A 15341-nucleotide genomic window follows, 5' to 3' on the forward strand; every position below is an offset into this window, starting at 1 on the left:
GAAGTAAAGGAAAAAAAGGGGGGGGGGGGAGGCGATTCACTCGCGGTAACATTTTCTTTGTACGCAAGGCAACAGCGTCCTCTTGTGTGACGTGCAGGTGCAACACACGCAGTTGTACTTTGGTGGGAGCTAACCATCCCAAAATATATACATTCACGGGGCAAAAAAATCAGACCACCCTTGTGTTTTGTTCATTTTTAATGCCTGGTACAATTAGTTACATTTGTTTGGACAAATTTAATGATGACAACAAAAATAGCTAGCTTGCTGTTAGCCATTTTCCATGGTTTTCGTGATAGTAACCAAAATCAGTGGGAATACAAATGAGTTGAGCTTAAGCATGTCAAATAGGTCAAAGTATTATTTTGTCATGTTCGTTGTGTTCTTCAGGTAAATATACAGCGCCTTTTATGGTACCAAGCATTACAATGGAAAAGAAATTGAACAAGCATGGTATAACATTTGTTTCCCCCACCACCCTGGAAATATTAGAGTTTTTAAGAGCGAATTAAAACTATATATGTTTAACTGAACTCTAAATGTGAATAGTGGTTAGAAATTACAACATGTAGCCAGTAGCAAAAAAAAAACATCAGTATGGGCAACATACTGGAAATATGGAACATGCTTGTTATAGTACAGTACAAATACTTCAAAAAGTGCACATCCCACAGCTGAGACCAAAAATAAATTACAAACTTGTTGTAAAACTTTTACTTTATTCCCCAAATCAAAAACAGAACATACAACAAAATGAGATTGTGAAATTATCTCTATACAGCGCCAAATTTACTTCCTTCTTTCCTCTGCATGAAACCCTGTCTCGCCCTTTGATTTACACTTGCCAACACTCATTCGTACAAGCTGGGAATCCTGATGTTCCTGAATAGACCGGACAGCGTCCTGACCAGACAAGTGAAGTGGACACAACAGTTTAACAAGTGCAAAAAAACAAAACATAACACCCTGCTTCATTATAAAAGGCCAGGAGGTGCCATCCTCTCCAATTTTTTAGGCGGGGCTAAGCAACAACGATCACGGCTTACATTTCCTTTTTTTCCCCCCCTCAGGACTCCCAGTCAGAACAGAGCGGATCCACAACGAATCCTCCAGACACTGGTAAGAACAACAACATTGGACGCAGAGCGGGAAAGCGAAAGAGACCGAGCTTGGTAAATGAAAGGGACAGTATCTGGAAAAACAGTCATACTTAAGCCACTTATCTTGTGGCTGGTTAATCAAAATGAACATGACAAGAGGACCGATGGAGAATGCTGACCACGAAGGGTTCACAACTTTGGAGACATAAGGTGAAGGGAAGACGTGGGAAGGTACACCACCACCACCACCCCCCCGCCCGCCCTTGTGTCTTCCTCCGTAAGAACTTGAGAATTTTTGCAACAACTTTGCAAAGTCATCAAAGAGCAAACAAGCGAAAAAAGCATCTACAACAAAAAATAAATTCATATTCACACAGAATAGTAGTTTAACCTTCTTTCTTAAATAAATGGAATAGGCAAAATGATTTGAACAGAAATGGGGCAAACATTAGAAAGACCCGGGTGGGACTGGAAATATTTCAACCTAACAGTTGGATTACTATGTACTACCCCACATGCAAATGATGCCCAAAGCAGCGCCGATTTCTTCACGTCAAAATTAAGGACAGAAAATAATTCCCAGTATTAAGGGAATACCATTGCCAGTTTTTGTTTTTTGCCTTTGATGCAAAAGCCTCCAAGATGCCAGAGGCTGGTTGGGTGCTGGTGGGTGTTTAAGACATCATTCAGTTTTTGTGGTGTGGAGGGAGGAAGCAGCGAGGACGCATGACGGCATCACTTTCTTATCATGCTGTTTGATGACATTTCCCTGATCCGCGGCGTTCGCGCTTCTTAACGCACGCCTGGAAGCAGCAACACCTCAGTGCCAAATATGCCGTAAACAAAACAAAAATAAAATAAAAAGGTGGCGAGGGGAGGGGGAACCATTCCTCCATTAATCGCCGGAGCAAATTACAATCCACATTCTAAAAAGACTTGGCAAAATGTTGGCCTTTCCTGAACACCTTTACGTCCGACATTTCAGAGGCTGAAGGCAGTGAACTATAAAGGTAAAAGGGGAGGGGGTGGGGGGGGGGGCAGCTCTTCCTTTCCTCTTCGCCTTTTGTATTCTGCCTGGTTGGGTTGGGAAACAAAAAAACAAAACAAAAAGGCAGGAAAAGGCACCCTTTCTTTCCCCCTTCAGGCAAAGCAGTTTGTCTTTCAAATAATGGTTTTCACTGTTTGGGGAAGCGAACGCAGGACAAACTGGTCGGATGGTCAAAAATGTGAGGGGCTTACAGGCATGGTCCGCCCTCCTCCTTCTCCTCCTCCGCACCTCAGTTGTTCTCCTCGTCGCTGTCATCGGGGCTAATGGCTGGGCTGTAGGTGGGCGAGGTGGGGCTGTATCCAGGCGAGGTGGGGCTGTACGTGGAGCCTTTCGGGCTAGTTGGCGAGTACGTGGGCGACGTCGGCGAGTACTTGGGCGACGTCGGCGAGTACGTCGGGGAGGTGGGGGAGTATTTGGGGCTGGTGGGCGTGTAAGTCGGAGAGGTGGGGGAGTAGGTGGGCGAGGTGGGGCTGTATTTGGGTGTCGTCGGAGAATAAGTAGGAGATGTTGGGGAGTACTTGGGCGAGGTGGGGGAGTACTTCGGTGATGTTGGGGAGTATTTGGGTGAGGTGGGGGTGTACTCTGGCGAGCTGGGACTGTATGAGGGGGAGGTCGGGGTGTATTTGGGTGAGGTGGGCGAGTAGGAGGGGGAGCTGGGGCTGTACGAGGGGGAACTCGGTGTGTAGGTGGGCGACTGCGGGGTGTAACGAGGACTAGAGGGCGAGTAGGACGGTGAGGTCGGAGAGTACGAGGGGGAGGTGGGGGAGTAGTTGGGGCTGGTCGGCGTGTAGTTGGGGGAGGTTGGGGAGTAGGAGGGTGATGTGGGAGAGTAGGAGGGCGACGTCGGGGAGTAGCTGGGCGAGGTGGGTGTGTAGTTTGGCGATGTGGGGCTGTAGCTGGGGCTTGTTGGGGAGTAGGAGGGAGAGGTGGGAGAGTAAGACGGCGAGGTGGGAGAGTATGATGGGGATGTGGGGGAGTAGGAGGGGGAGGTGGGCGAGTAAGAAGGAGAAGTGGGGGAGTAGCTTGGCGACGTCGGGCTGTAGCTGGGCGAAGTGGGACTGTAGCTGGGTGACGTCGGCGAGTAGGAGGGGGACGTCGGAGAGTAAGATGGGGAGGTAGGGGAGTAGGAGGGGGAGGTTGGGGAGTAAGAGGGCGACGTGGGAGAGTAAGAAGGAGACGTGGGGGAATAACTGGGCGAGGTGGGAGAGTAGGAAGGAGATGTTGGGCTGTAATTGGGGCTGGTGGGAGAGTACGAGGGAGACGTCGGAGAATAGGAAGGTGACGTTGGAGAGTAGCCTGGGCTCTGAGGGGTGTAGCCGCCGGGGGAGCGGGGCTCGTAGGCAGGTGACGTGGGCGAGTAGTTGGGGGACATGGCGCCACCTGGAAAGGAAACATAAGTTTCTTTCATCTTTCTTCCTTAGCTCATCTCCACGCTAACTTTTAAGTGGTACCAACCTGGAGACGGGATATAGGGGCTGGCAGGTCCGGGAGATCCAGGGGAACCAGGAGTGGGCGACCAAGCCGGGGAATAACCTGGCGAGAAGCCGCTTGCGTCTGATGCCGCACTCGGGGAAAAGCCGGCCGCCCCAGGGGTCATGCCGCTTCCTGGAAGTGAAATGGGAGGTCACAAAATATATAATCATCCCTGAAAAACTGCAGCAATTGATGCCCCCCTAAACATTTTTATAATTGCCTATATTAATAGTTTAAACTGTAAATATACCACAATCTATGATTCCAAAACAGTTTATAATTTCAAACTCACTTTACGACATTATCCTTTGTAAAGGATTTGATTGTGTAAATGCGACTACAACTCTCTCGAAACTACTTCTGCCTCCTCGTCTTAACTTAGCTCCAGTTGCTCAATTGAGATGTGTCACTTCGACATATTTCCACAAGATGGCACCAAAGCCACCTGTCTAATAAAAAAGTAGTACGAATAGTGTTTCAGAAAGAGCCCAAAAACAGCACCTGGGCGAAGTGGTTCAGCCAATAATGGAGGATAGCTAAAACATTTTTAAATCCTAATTAAAAACTAAAATAAATAAAATCAGCAAAAAGTTGTATTCATGAGTAGCGAACAGAGAATGCTGCGTGTCCACTCACCAATACTGGGAGACCAGGCGCCATGGGCCGGTGTTGCTCCGGTGTTCCAAGGGGTCATAGCAGGGGACCGGCCACTCATGGGACTCGGCACAGAGCCAAAGAACATTCCGGTGGCTAAAAACAGAACAGACCAATCAGGAATATTGTCAAACAAAAACCAAAATAAATCATCTTCTAAATGTCTCCACTTACGCCCGGCGACGCTGATGCCAGGTATGTTTGTTGGGATCTCCATGCCGTACTTGCACTTTTCGGCATCCAAGAGCAGGTCAAAGCAGCCTGTTCCGGCAGGGGCGAGCTGGCCGAGCATGATGTTCTCAGACACGCCCTTCATCGGATCGCTCTCTCCGTGAGATGAAGCCTCCATCAACACATCCACCTGGATGAAGGAGAAGAAGAGACTTCAACTTACTGCTTTTAATTCTTTGAGCAAGCTGGGTTGACAGTAAAGTGACCCTCTCACCGTCTCCTCAAAGGAACACTTCATGAGCGGTCCAGTGTCCTGCCGGTTGATGCCGTGACGCGTGATGGCCATCAGGTGACCGCGGCACGTCATGGTGTCACAGAGCAGGGCCAAGTGACGGTAGTTGACGTAGGAGCCGTCGAAGGAGATGACGTGGTACAACTCCCTCTCCAGGGCCTTTCGTACAGCCTCAATTCCAAGCACCTGCAATACAAGTGGTTCTCAAATTGGAGTCTATGCGCCATGACTTCTCGGTCAGCAAAGTTTGGGGGAATTATGTGGTATCATTTTTAAAAGTGCGTACCTAGTGGGAAAAAAAAGCAAATTTTCCAGTTTTGGCATTGGAACATTTTCTTACCGTGAAGATTTCCACAATGTCGTTGGAGGTGGTCCTGACGGGATCGACGTCCTTTTCGCTCAGGACCCTCATGAGGCTCACGCCGTCCGTCTCGAGGATCCACTCCTGCAGAGCCTTGAACTCGCCATCTTCGGTGATGATAATCTTCTTCTTGTTGTCCGTCTGGGGCAAGTGCATGTACACCTTGCTGATCTGCTCGATTCCTTGAAGCGTCATGTCGGTGAGCATGTTAGACTCGATGCACCTCAGGAAGACGTCGTCGTCCATTTTGTCCACGACCTCCTCGTCCTAGCCAAGAAAGTCATATGAGGTTAATATTGCGACTTTAGAGTGCTAGAGTTATACCTGCATACCTCTTGGAACTTGTTCTCGTCGCTCTTCATGATTCGGATTCGCAAAACGAGCTTCTCTGCGTTGTCGTCATTGAAGATGCAGTTCAGGTCGTCTCCGAAACCTTCGGGAATGCGCACGCAGGTGTTTAAAAGGTCGCAGTTGTCAAAACAGCTCCCGACTGAATGCGCAAACGCACCTGCATTGATCTTCTCCGCGATTTGCTCCATGGTCAACTTGCGATCGGTCATGTGCTTGCGGTCGAGCTCGATGCGCAGCAGCCACGGGGAAATGCGCGTCACGTCGAAATCCGGCATCTCGTAGTAGACGTTCACCCACTCCTGGTCCTCGGCCACCACCGTGTTCTGGGGGTTGGGGTCGTAGTAGATGGCAGTGTTGGCTGTCACCTAAAACAAAATGCGTTATTTTTGGGGGTCAGTTTCGCACAATTCATGGCCAGTAGTGACTAATCCCGGTCCCGAATAGTGAAAAACACCAAGTAATCCCCCCCCCCCCCCCCTAAAATGTTTAATATTGCCTATATTAATACTCAAGAGTGGCTGGAAAGCTCTAGAGAAAGCTATATGCTCTGTTCACCTTTCTTAGTGTGGTGTGCTCCAGGCGACAGAGGATGTCTTTGGCTCGCTCGGCATCCCGGGCAGCCTGGCCCAGCAGGAACACGGTCAGCGAGGGCGTTTTGGGCTTCTTGGAGATGTTGATTAACTCCTTCAGACGGGGCACGCCGAGTGTCACGTTCTTGGCCGACACACCGGCGTAGTGGAAGGTGTTCAGTGTCATCTGGGTGGCTGGTTCTCCGAGAGACTGAGCAGCCAGCGCCCCGACCATTTCACCTGGATGAGCCTGGGAGAAAAAGAAGGTCATGCGTGATGAACAACTTGACCCATAGGAGAGACCTGCAAAATGCTGAACTCACAATAGAATGGTTGAACTTGGTCTCGATCTCTCCCAATAGCCAGTCGAAAGCCTCTGTGGTCAGACGGAACTCCTCCGTCATGCGCTTGGAGCAGAGTGTGGAGCGCAGGTGGATGTTGAAGAGAAGCGTGGCATTCTCCTGGGCCTGCCTGCTGAGCCGGTCTTCGCCGTTCACAATCACCAGCTTCTTACTCAGCTCTTGAACACCTGATGAGCCGAACAGGCCAGAGATGGGATCAAGTCATACATGTGCAAGTCTCAAGTCTTAACCTTCAAATGTCAAGAGAGTCCCAAGTCATTGTGTCTTTTCTGTGCATGTTTCGTAAATATAAAACACAATTTTCCAACGCACCTTCGACGACCCTAATTGGATTGAGGTCCGTCGGAGTGCGAGTGTTGATGCGGAAGATCTTTTGAGCGTTCCAAATCATTCTCGCTATGTTGCAAGGCAGCACCACCTGCAGGGGAGGAGGAGAATTGCAGCATGTGAGTCGCTAAAAGGAGAAAAGGGCGGACAAAGACACGGTGGCACACCTTGCTGTCGCCAGTCGGGAAAATGGTTCGGAGGTTCTCCCTGTCCTCCTTCATCTTCTCAAACTCCCTCTCCAGTGTGCCTTGCACGTGGGCGTTGGTCATCACGTCTTTTACCACATCCTCCTGCAGTGTTCGCCTCAGCGCTCGCTCGTTGGTGCAGTCAAACTTGAACCTGGATTGACGGCATGACATTTCATTGACCCGTCCCTCGTGAAAACAAAGCCCCGGAGGATGCACAGGTACGAGCCATACTTCTTCTCAAAGGCTTTGTTTGATGGTTTGAGGGTCGCCATATTTTGGAACTCGACATTCTCTCCCGCCAGGCCGTCCTCGCCGTAACGCAGCTGCACCACCTGGTTGATGGAGTTTCGCACCGTGCCGTCGTACTTGACCATCACAGACTCCATGGACTTGATCAGACGCCGCTGGATGTAACCTGGATGAGTGTAAAAGATACTTTAAGCTTCTGTACAAATTGTGGGGGATTGGGAACGAGCTATGCTGTGACTAACGAAAAACTGCAAGTAACTGAAGAGTACTGTACTGCACCCCCGCACCACCATTCAGGTCAGCTTACCAGTCTCAGCTGTTTTGACGGCTGTGTCGATCAGACCCTCTCTGCCTCCCATAGCGTGGAAGAAGAACTCAGTTGGCGTCAAGCCAGCCAGGTAGGAGTTCTCCACAAAGCCTCTGCTCTCGGGTCCGTAATCATCCTTAATGAAGTGAGGCAGTGTGCGGTGTTTGAAGCCAAACGGAATTCGTTTACCCTCCACGTTCTGCTGCCCCACCACAGCAATAACCTAATAGAGCAGGTCATATTGAGTTTCCATGACGGGATTCAAGATTTTCACCTCTCAAGGTGAAAAGCCCCGTCTACCTGTGAGATGTTAATTTTTGAGCCCTTAGATCCGGCCACCACCATGGACTTGAAGTTATTGTACTCAGACAGAGACTTTTGAGCCGAGGAGCCCGTTTTGTCACGGGCGTCGTTGAGGATACGATTGACCTGGTTTTCAAAGGTCTGCCTCAGCGTGTTGCCAGGGGTCGGCTCCAGCTCGTTGTTGTGGGCCTTCTCGATGACCTGTCAGGCGGCGGGCAAAGATTAAACATTTGTTCGACGTGGTCCAATGTAATAACGGCAACGAAATGCTCCACGCGTACTTCTATCACATCCTGTTTGGCTTTCTTGATCGTGTTCTGGATGTCAAGGTAAGTCTTTGCATCAGCAATGGAGTCACCAATTCCGATGGAATGACCTAAGGGGGGGGGGAAACGACAACTTTATTTGATGACTAAACCACGATCATGTATTGGAAGTTGCAACGGTGCAGTTTTCAGCCTTGCCTTCAATGAGCAGCCAGTTGTTGACCACAGTCTGGATGTTGGAGTAGAAGAGTCTGGTGATGTCATGTCCCATCTCCAGGTAAGAAATGTGGACGAGGGAACCGGCTGACGTTCCCAGAGACTTCTTACACAGGATGCCCATGATCAACTCGCCATTTTCCACTATAACCTAAAAGGCAAATACTCAAACATAAGGCTGCTTGTACCCAAACTCTCACTTTGACTTGCAAATGATGACTTCAATACCTTTGTGTCACCGGGTGAGATGTGTTTGTAAGGACCGCTGTCTTCCTCGTCCGGGTGGGTGCTGTGCGTGCGGATGACATTGATGTGTCCGGGAATGATCAAACTGAAGATCTGCTTGCCGGTCCAAAGCGGACGGGGCTTGAGGATGGCCGGCTGGGGCACCTTCCCGTCCCAGGTGGAGAGGAACATGAGGAGGTTCATGACTTCGCCCTGCGGTGAGGAGAAGTGTGATTACCTCAAAACGTTAAAACCCAACGAAAGAAGAGTCTGGCGCTCCGTCGCCGCACCCGCTCTAAGAAGACGTCCCTCTTGGTGAATTTGCGCACGGCCGTGAGAGTGTCCTGCACGATTCCCATGACGGGCCTGTTGGACTGGGGCGTGACGATCATACGCGGCACCATGGCTAGCTCTTGAATTTCCGCTCTCGTCTCGAGGGACTGCGGCAGGTGGAGGTTCATCTCGTCCCCGTCAAAATCGGCATTGTATGGGGTGGTGACACTGGAGGGAGGTGAGCGGCGGGGCAAGTTAAGCCAACTTTCACTGCAGCCATTTTAACACCAATTGTGAAAATAGAGTGAACCCTTGTCGATTGGCAAATTCTTCTGTGGAACATAACTATTTGCTGAAAAATGCACAGGTTGGCACCTATCTCCTAAGATGCTACAAGATGGCACAAAAGCTGGCTAATAGGGCTAATAGGAAAGCAGTAATTGATGTTGAAGTGATTCATCTCACTTGAGAGACGAACATCTTTTTATGTCAGGGAGGAGCTAAATTAAGCCTGGATTGTTACTTTAAATTGAGGAGAGTCTTTGCCGCTTGTGCATATACACATGCATTTGTGGTGCATTTTTTTTTCCCCCTAAATCAAATCTTTAAACCATTTATTGTTAAGGGCAATGTTGTAAGATGAGTTTGAGATCATGTTTTGTGATTGTAGTTTGTCGTGTACTTACAGTTTAAACTATTTTATATATTTGCGGCAGGGCTTGGTCCCCAACCCCTGCAAATCGCGAAGATGCCCTGTAATGGGCAAAAAACACACATTTGCAAATATCACTGATACCTTAGGTTGAGTCGAAATGTGGACCAGGGCAGAATTCGAACCCTGTGCCCCATCATGGACATTTTATGCAGTGTGGGCTGTCTGTTAAAGATGATGATGTCTCCGTCACACATGTGTCTTTCCACCTGAGAGAACAACCGTCAGCCACTGTGATATTTCGTTCAATCGTTGTCTTCAAGGTAATCGGGATTACTTGGATTTTACCTTGTAGCCAATCTGCAAATGAAGGTCACTTGGTTTGGGGTGAAATCGCAGGTCAATTCTGTCTCCATTATCACGGATGATGTATTTGGCTCCGGGGTACTGACTGTTGCCTCGTCGCACAAGCTCTTGCAGTCTAACAAAAATGGCAAAATGAAGCTCAGTTATTTTTCCACAATTGGCTGCTTTGACCTCACGTGCGTTTACGAGCTGGTTAAAGTCTCTTACCTGTCGTTGTTAAAGGGTGTTACAATTTCCGGGAAAGTCATATTGGCCGCAATGGATCGCGGTACGCCCACTTGGTCGATTTGGAGATTCGGATCCGGGGTGATGACGGTTCGCGCTGAGAAGTCGACACGTTTGCCCATCAGATTGCCTCGGACTCTGCCCTCTTTCCCCTTTAGACGCTGTTTGATAGATTTGAGGGGACGGCCAGACTTTTGCATTGCCTGAGACAGACGGGGGGGTGGACAAGAATGTGACAAGGGTTAAAATTGACATGGTCCAATCATGATTGAGGAATGGTGGACAAATGAAGGCCCAAACATACTCTGGGCAGGCCTGGCAGTTCATTGTCCACCATGGTGGCAACGTGGAACTGGAGCAACTTGACGTCCTCCGCGATGACGTGAGCTGCGGCGCCACTTTGCTCGTTTCTCCTTAGCTGGTTGTTGATTTTGACAATGTCGGCCAACTTGTGGGTCAGGTCGTCCTGTAGAACAGACGATGTTTACGGTGGTACATAGTGAGCATCAGAGTTCTTTTTGCTGTGAGGTGAACTTTAGATGGTATTAAAGTGTTTTGGGGAGTATATTTTGGTGTATATAAACAATTCAAAAACATTTTTTGAGGTTTCACTGCATATATTCCGGCAGTCTTACCTGGTTGCGAGCGGAGCCCTGCATGACTACAGCAGGCCTGACAGCCAGAGGAGGCACGGGCAGCACAGTGACAATCATCCATTCCGGTCGTGCAAACTTGGGATCCATGCCCAAGATGATGTCCTCCTCGTCCGAGATGCGTTTGAAGATCTCGTGCACGCGCTCGGGGCTCAGCAGGATCTTCTTTTCCTGAGAGTCCTCATTCACATGCTTCCACTCAGCGTACAGCTCCAGGCCAGAGCGTCTGATGCGAGGTTGGTAGCGCCCGCAGCCTCCGTGTCCCTGCGTAGATCACCCAGGTAGAACAAGTCAGGAAGAAGTAGGGCTGCAACTAATCATTATTTTATAAAGCGATTAATCGGTAAAAAAAAAAAAAATAATAATAAAAATCCTGATTAATCCATCAATCAGATAGAAAAAAGAGCTCTTAATATCCATTCCTTTAGTTAAAAAAAAAAAGAAAAACATGGCATTATTTCAAATTAGAGGTGCAACAATTCATCGATAACTATTTGAATAATCGTTTAAGACACATTGTTTAAAAGGAAATTGTCCAAATCCTCAGAATTTCAGCCTCTCACCAGTCAATATTCTTATATTTCTGTTGTCACCCATGAATGCAGACTGATTAATATTGTGTTTCATCAAACTATGACCTCTAAACTTATGCCAAATACCTTCTCCTTTGTGATGTCCTCCTCTGTCTCCTGCTGCTCCATCCCAAATTTGTTGTCCATCTCCTCACCTCCTTCACAGATATTTTTACCTTTGCACAGCTCATACACGTGCGTCAAGCGCTTTCTGGGTTGCCCTTTGGATTTGGTAAGGATGTCTTTGATCTTTGGATTGTTCTGCAGATAAGGAATATAGTTGCTTGATTTCTTTCTTTTTTTTTTTTTATAAAAACGGACAAAACGTTCCACTCAAGCGGAAATTAAAATGCGCAAACATACTTACCGCATCCACTAGGAGCTTAGAACAAAAGAAGCATACGCAACGCATAACCTTCATTATCTTGGAAATGAAGCCCACGTGGAAAACGGGCTTTGCCAGTTCAATGTGCCCAAAGTGCCCTGGGCATTCAGTCATGTTGCCTGGAAAAAAAAACAAGTAAACTCAATGTCAGACAGCAAGTGACCTACACACAAAATAGGTTACGACGCCATTACGATACTGTACCTGCACACGTCTGACATCTTCCACTTCGTTCTATGACCCCTTGTCTCGGGTCCATAAGGCCACCGAGTTTCGGACGACCACCTTCTGTAGTTTCGGGGTATTTGATACCCCCTTCTGTCACCGACATTCGTTTCTAAAAGAGATGTGCAATCAGTATCACAGCTTCATAAGTCATCAGTAAAAGCTTGGAAGACATTTGGAAGCACGGCTTTAACCTTCATCCATCACATGCAGTTATTTTCCACCAAATAGATTGGCATTGATTGTATTCATGTAATTTACCTTGTAGAAAACTTATTTGAGGGTAAGAAAAAAATGTATAAGTGACCTTTTTTTTCTCCAATGTATTTTTTATTTATGAATAATGGTATTATTCCATTCATTACAATGCGATCACAAGCAAAAAACAAAGAACAAAACAAAAAACACACAAAAAAAAAAAAAAGAGCAGTAAACATATCGCGTACTGTGCTCGTTTGCGGCAAATAAAACAATTGTACGAGATCACGTGAATCGTTTTGACTGAAAGTGGTGTGCTTAAAGTTTGTAAACTTCTTCGAACATGCTCGTTAGCTCGAGCCCAAGCCTGGAAACAGCGAGCTAGGCTAGGCTAACGGCTAGCATTGCTCACTGCAAACTAGATCCGTGTCTTTGCCACAAATGTCAAACTACAACATTAGTCGCGAAATCAGGGAAGGCGTGTTTATATGATTTGCAAATGAATAAATACAATCTCCCCCATTCCCCCCGGCAGAAGACCTACAAGCTCATCAGGGCTGATGATGCCGAACTGAACTCTCTTGATCGTGCGCAAGGGGCATGCGCTGTCGCCGGAGGGCGGTCCGTGCATCCTGTCTATTCAAAAGACGCGTTCTTCGTCAACACGTCGCTTTGTGAGCAGGATCAGCCTGTAAGTATTCACCGCGGTCCTGAGCAGGCCACCAACGGTGACCGGAAAGTCTCCGGTGGCGGTATCCCAGGGACCTCTGTTGTCAGTCGCCTGTTAAAATCGAGTTAATCGTGCTTTTAGTCGAGCTAAGAGACGACTAACAACCCCCTTTCCCTTTTGTGATCTACACCGTGGTGCTCTCTAAGCACTTCTGAGCTACTGAACGCCCGACGAGCGGTTATATAGACTGAGTGGCTGCTACGGGGTTGCTCAGGCAGGAAGGCAGGGTCTGACTCCCCAGTGGGTGGGACATGGCTCGCTGGAGTCGAACGTTCATTGGTCGAGCTAGGGAGTCTTATGAATAAATTATTTTGCCTCACGTACAGCCAATGAATATATACGTTTAGTTTCCCAGCCAATTGCAAACAAAGGCGGGCGTTGGTTTGCTCAAAATCCATTCTTATTGGCCAACTCGCAACCGATTACGCAGGCTTACGTGTGGCAAGCGTTGGAACGTACGAATGGTAAATACACTTCTCCCGATTGGTGCGTTAGCTTGTTAATATTAAGTAGGAATAAATAGTTGTCCAATCACGGTCAGGATTTTTGTCTCCTTATAATTATTTTAGCAAAACCCGCCCCGTTTCCGATGTTTGCCGATGATAGCCGAGGTGGATTTCATCCCTCAAAGCAAAAATAAAAAAAAGTCTGTTCTCGGTTTGGTCTCGCTGTGGGTGAGCCTGGGCGCTAAGAAAGGAGCCTTAGAGTTGCGGCCCATTCAATTGTGTGATTAAACAGACACTTATTGTCGAATCACAGTGTGTTGTTACAAAACACCGTGTATTGGACTATTTATTTTAGATTCCCCCCCCCCTCCCCCCCATCATCGTCGACGGCTCGGATTTCCATCATCGACACTTTGGGATCCGTGGGACTCGGTTGAAAGCCTCGGACTCGCCTGAATGCGAAGGCCCGACGCCGCATTGGGAAGCCGGCATGCCGAGTAGGAAAATCCGGGGAAGCCTTCGGTCTTTGCTAAATGTTGTCACCTCACTGTCTTTTGACTGCTAATGTTGAAATGTAGTTTATTTTCTTTATTACATCGCACTAAACTGTTACCTGTATGCTTTAAAAAAAAAAAAAACTATTCTAAAACGACTTGACTTGGTCGCAGGCCCACGCTTTGAAAACTGTTCTCGATGATGAGGATGATGAAGCTGACTGCAGGCCAGCAAAATGTCGTGTATTTTTCATTACAAACTTGTATTTGCCTTACTGGAATACCTCTGTAACACGCAAGTATTGGATAACACTTAAGTATTTTAACTTAATAGTTTAAACACTGTTAAGAATGTGAGTGTACACCGAAGCTTGGGCCTCAAATATGTTGTTTTTGGCCACATAGGCCTTTACTCGATAACCGCTTTTATTGGAAAAAAATGTGTTTTTGTCGTTACGCTCTGCGTTGAGACTTCCACTTCACGATTAGCTTCGCACCTCTTCCCTTATTAATTGTCCAGATTCAGCTGGATTCCCATTTGTCTTCCTCCACGCGTTCTCGTGGCTAAAATAGTCATAAAACGTTTATAGGACGACGTTATATTTTGTTGTCCGCATTTTTAGACCGAGGGAGTTGGGGGACATCGACGAGAGTTTCTTAGCTTAGCTGTGGGTACAACATGGCGGAGTTAGCCAACGGACTAAAGGGAAAATGGAGCCCGCGGATAACGTCGTCGTTTGTGTCCCGGTTAAAAAGCTGCGCACTTGAACAATACTTAATTCGAATGGTCTATTTCAAGTATATTTTGAGAATATGTCGAAGTAGGTATAACGACAACTCTCTTGGGCTTGTATTTTAGAGGAGTCTAGACTTGTTGTTGAAGACAGAAGCCATTTTGCTAGCTAACTATTGTTATTGCATATTTGCCTGCTGTGACAAGACGTGCTTGTTACCACTTCACTGACGCTAATAAATACCGGGTGGGCCCAAAGTAGGTATAAACTTAAAATGTTTGCGTTTGATTAAATTTGCACTGAAGTGAAGTCACTCGTACAAATTTTCCTCCCCATTTTTTTAAAAACAAAAGTGGGGGAAAACACAAAATATAAAGAAGGGAGGCAAGTAGGTCTGGAAGCCGTTTCAGAAAGGAAGTCAAAACGCCCCAAATTGTAGTTATTTGTTCGTCGTGCTTGTAAATGCTCGAGGTGTCCGCCAACATTCCTCAAACCTCTCGAGAACAATGTGATTACCAAAGGCACCATACAAATCCGCAAAAGCTTCTGAGGCCAACTCTTAATTTATCCCAGTATCAAGCAAGGGCTAGGATTTTAAAATAAGGTGGTTTTAACTTGAAACTTTCAAGACAGGGTTAGGGTGTCAAGCCTGAGGTAGGGTTTCACAATTATGGTTTCAGGACTGGACTCGAGTTAAAAGCCTGGATTCAGGTTTCTAGCCAGGGGTAGGGTTTTCGAATTATGGTTTCAAGCAAGGGTTAGTACTACAGGATAGGGCTTCAAAGTAAGTGTTAGGGTTTCAAGTCAGGGTGACGGTTTCAATTTGGGGCTGGGGTTTCAAGTCTTGAGTCGTGATTCTTTGGTGGAGACCCTAAATGTGACGGTGAGCCGTTAAATTCCCTCCCTCCCTTCATTAAAAAATAAAA

The 15341-nt window shown here is 47.4% G+C and overlaps 1 protein-coding gene across 1 annotated transcript; it reads right to left on the reverse strand.

Moving 5' to 3' along the window:
* Positions 1-180: 180 nt before the first annotated feature.
* Positions 181-12907, reverse strand: polr2a (RNA polymerase II subunit A). The gene is made up of 28 exons (XM_061668990.1): positions 12556-12907; positions 11793-11925; positions 11571-11707; positions 11291-11464; positions 10614-10895; positions 10283-10444; positions 9961-10181; positions 9736-9868; positions 9532-9656; positions 8753-8963; positions 8466-8675; positions 8220-8388; positions 8037-8131; positions 7753-7956; positions 7453-7675; positions 7128-7311; positions 6876-7047; positions 6694-6799; positions 6343-6548; positions 6006-6269; positions 5608-5815; positions 5432-5532; positions 5079-5366; positions 4721-4924; positions 4450-4636; positions 4258-4371; positions 3604-3753; positions 181-3528 (listed from the first exon to the last, which is right to left on the reverse strand). Exons 1-28 carry the CDS (start codon positions 12640-12642, stop codon positions 2378-2380), a joined length of 5901 nt encoding a protein of 1966 aa, XP_061524974.1. The 5' UTR covers positions 12643-12907; the 3' UTR covers positions 181-2377.
* Between the last annotated feature and the right edge of the window lie 2434 nt (positions 12908-15341).

The sequence above is a fragment of the Phycodurus eques genome, chromosome 23 (assembly GCF_024500275.1).
Source record: "Phycodurus eques isolate BA_2022a chromosome 23, UOR_Pequ_1.1, whole genome shotgun sequence".
In the NCBI taxonomy this organism is placed as follows: domain Eukaryota; kingdom Metazoa; phylum Chordata; class Actinopteri; order Syngnathiformes; family Syngnathidae; genus Phycodurus; species Phycodurus eques.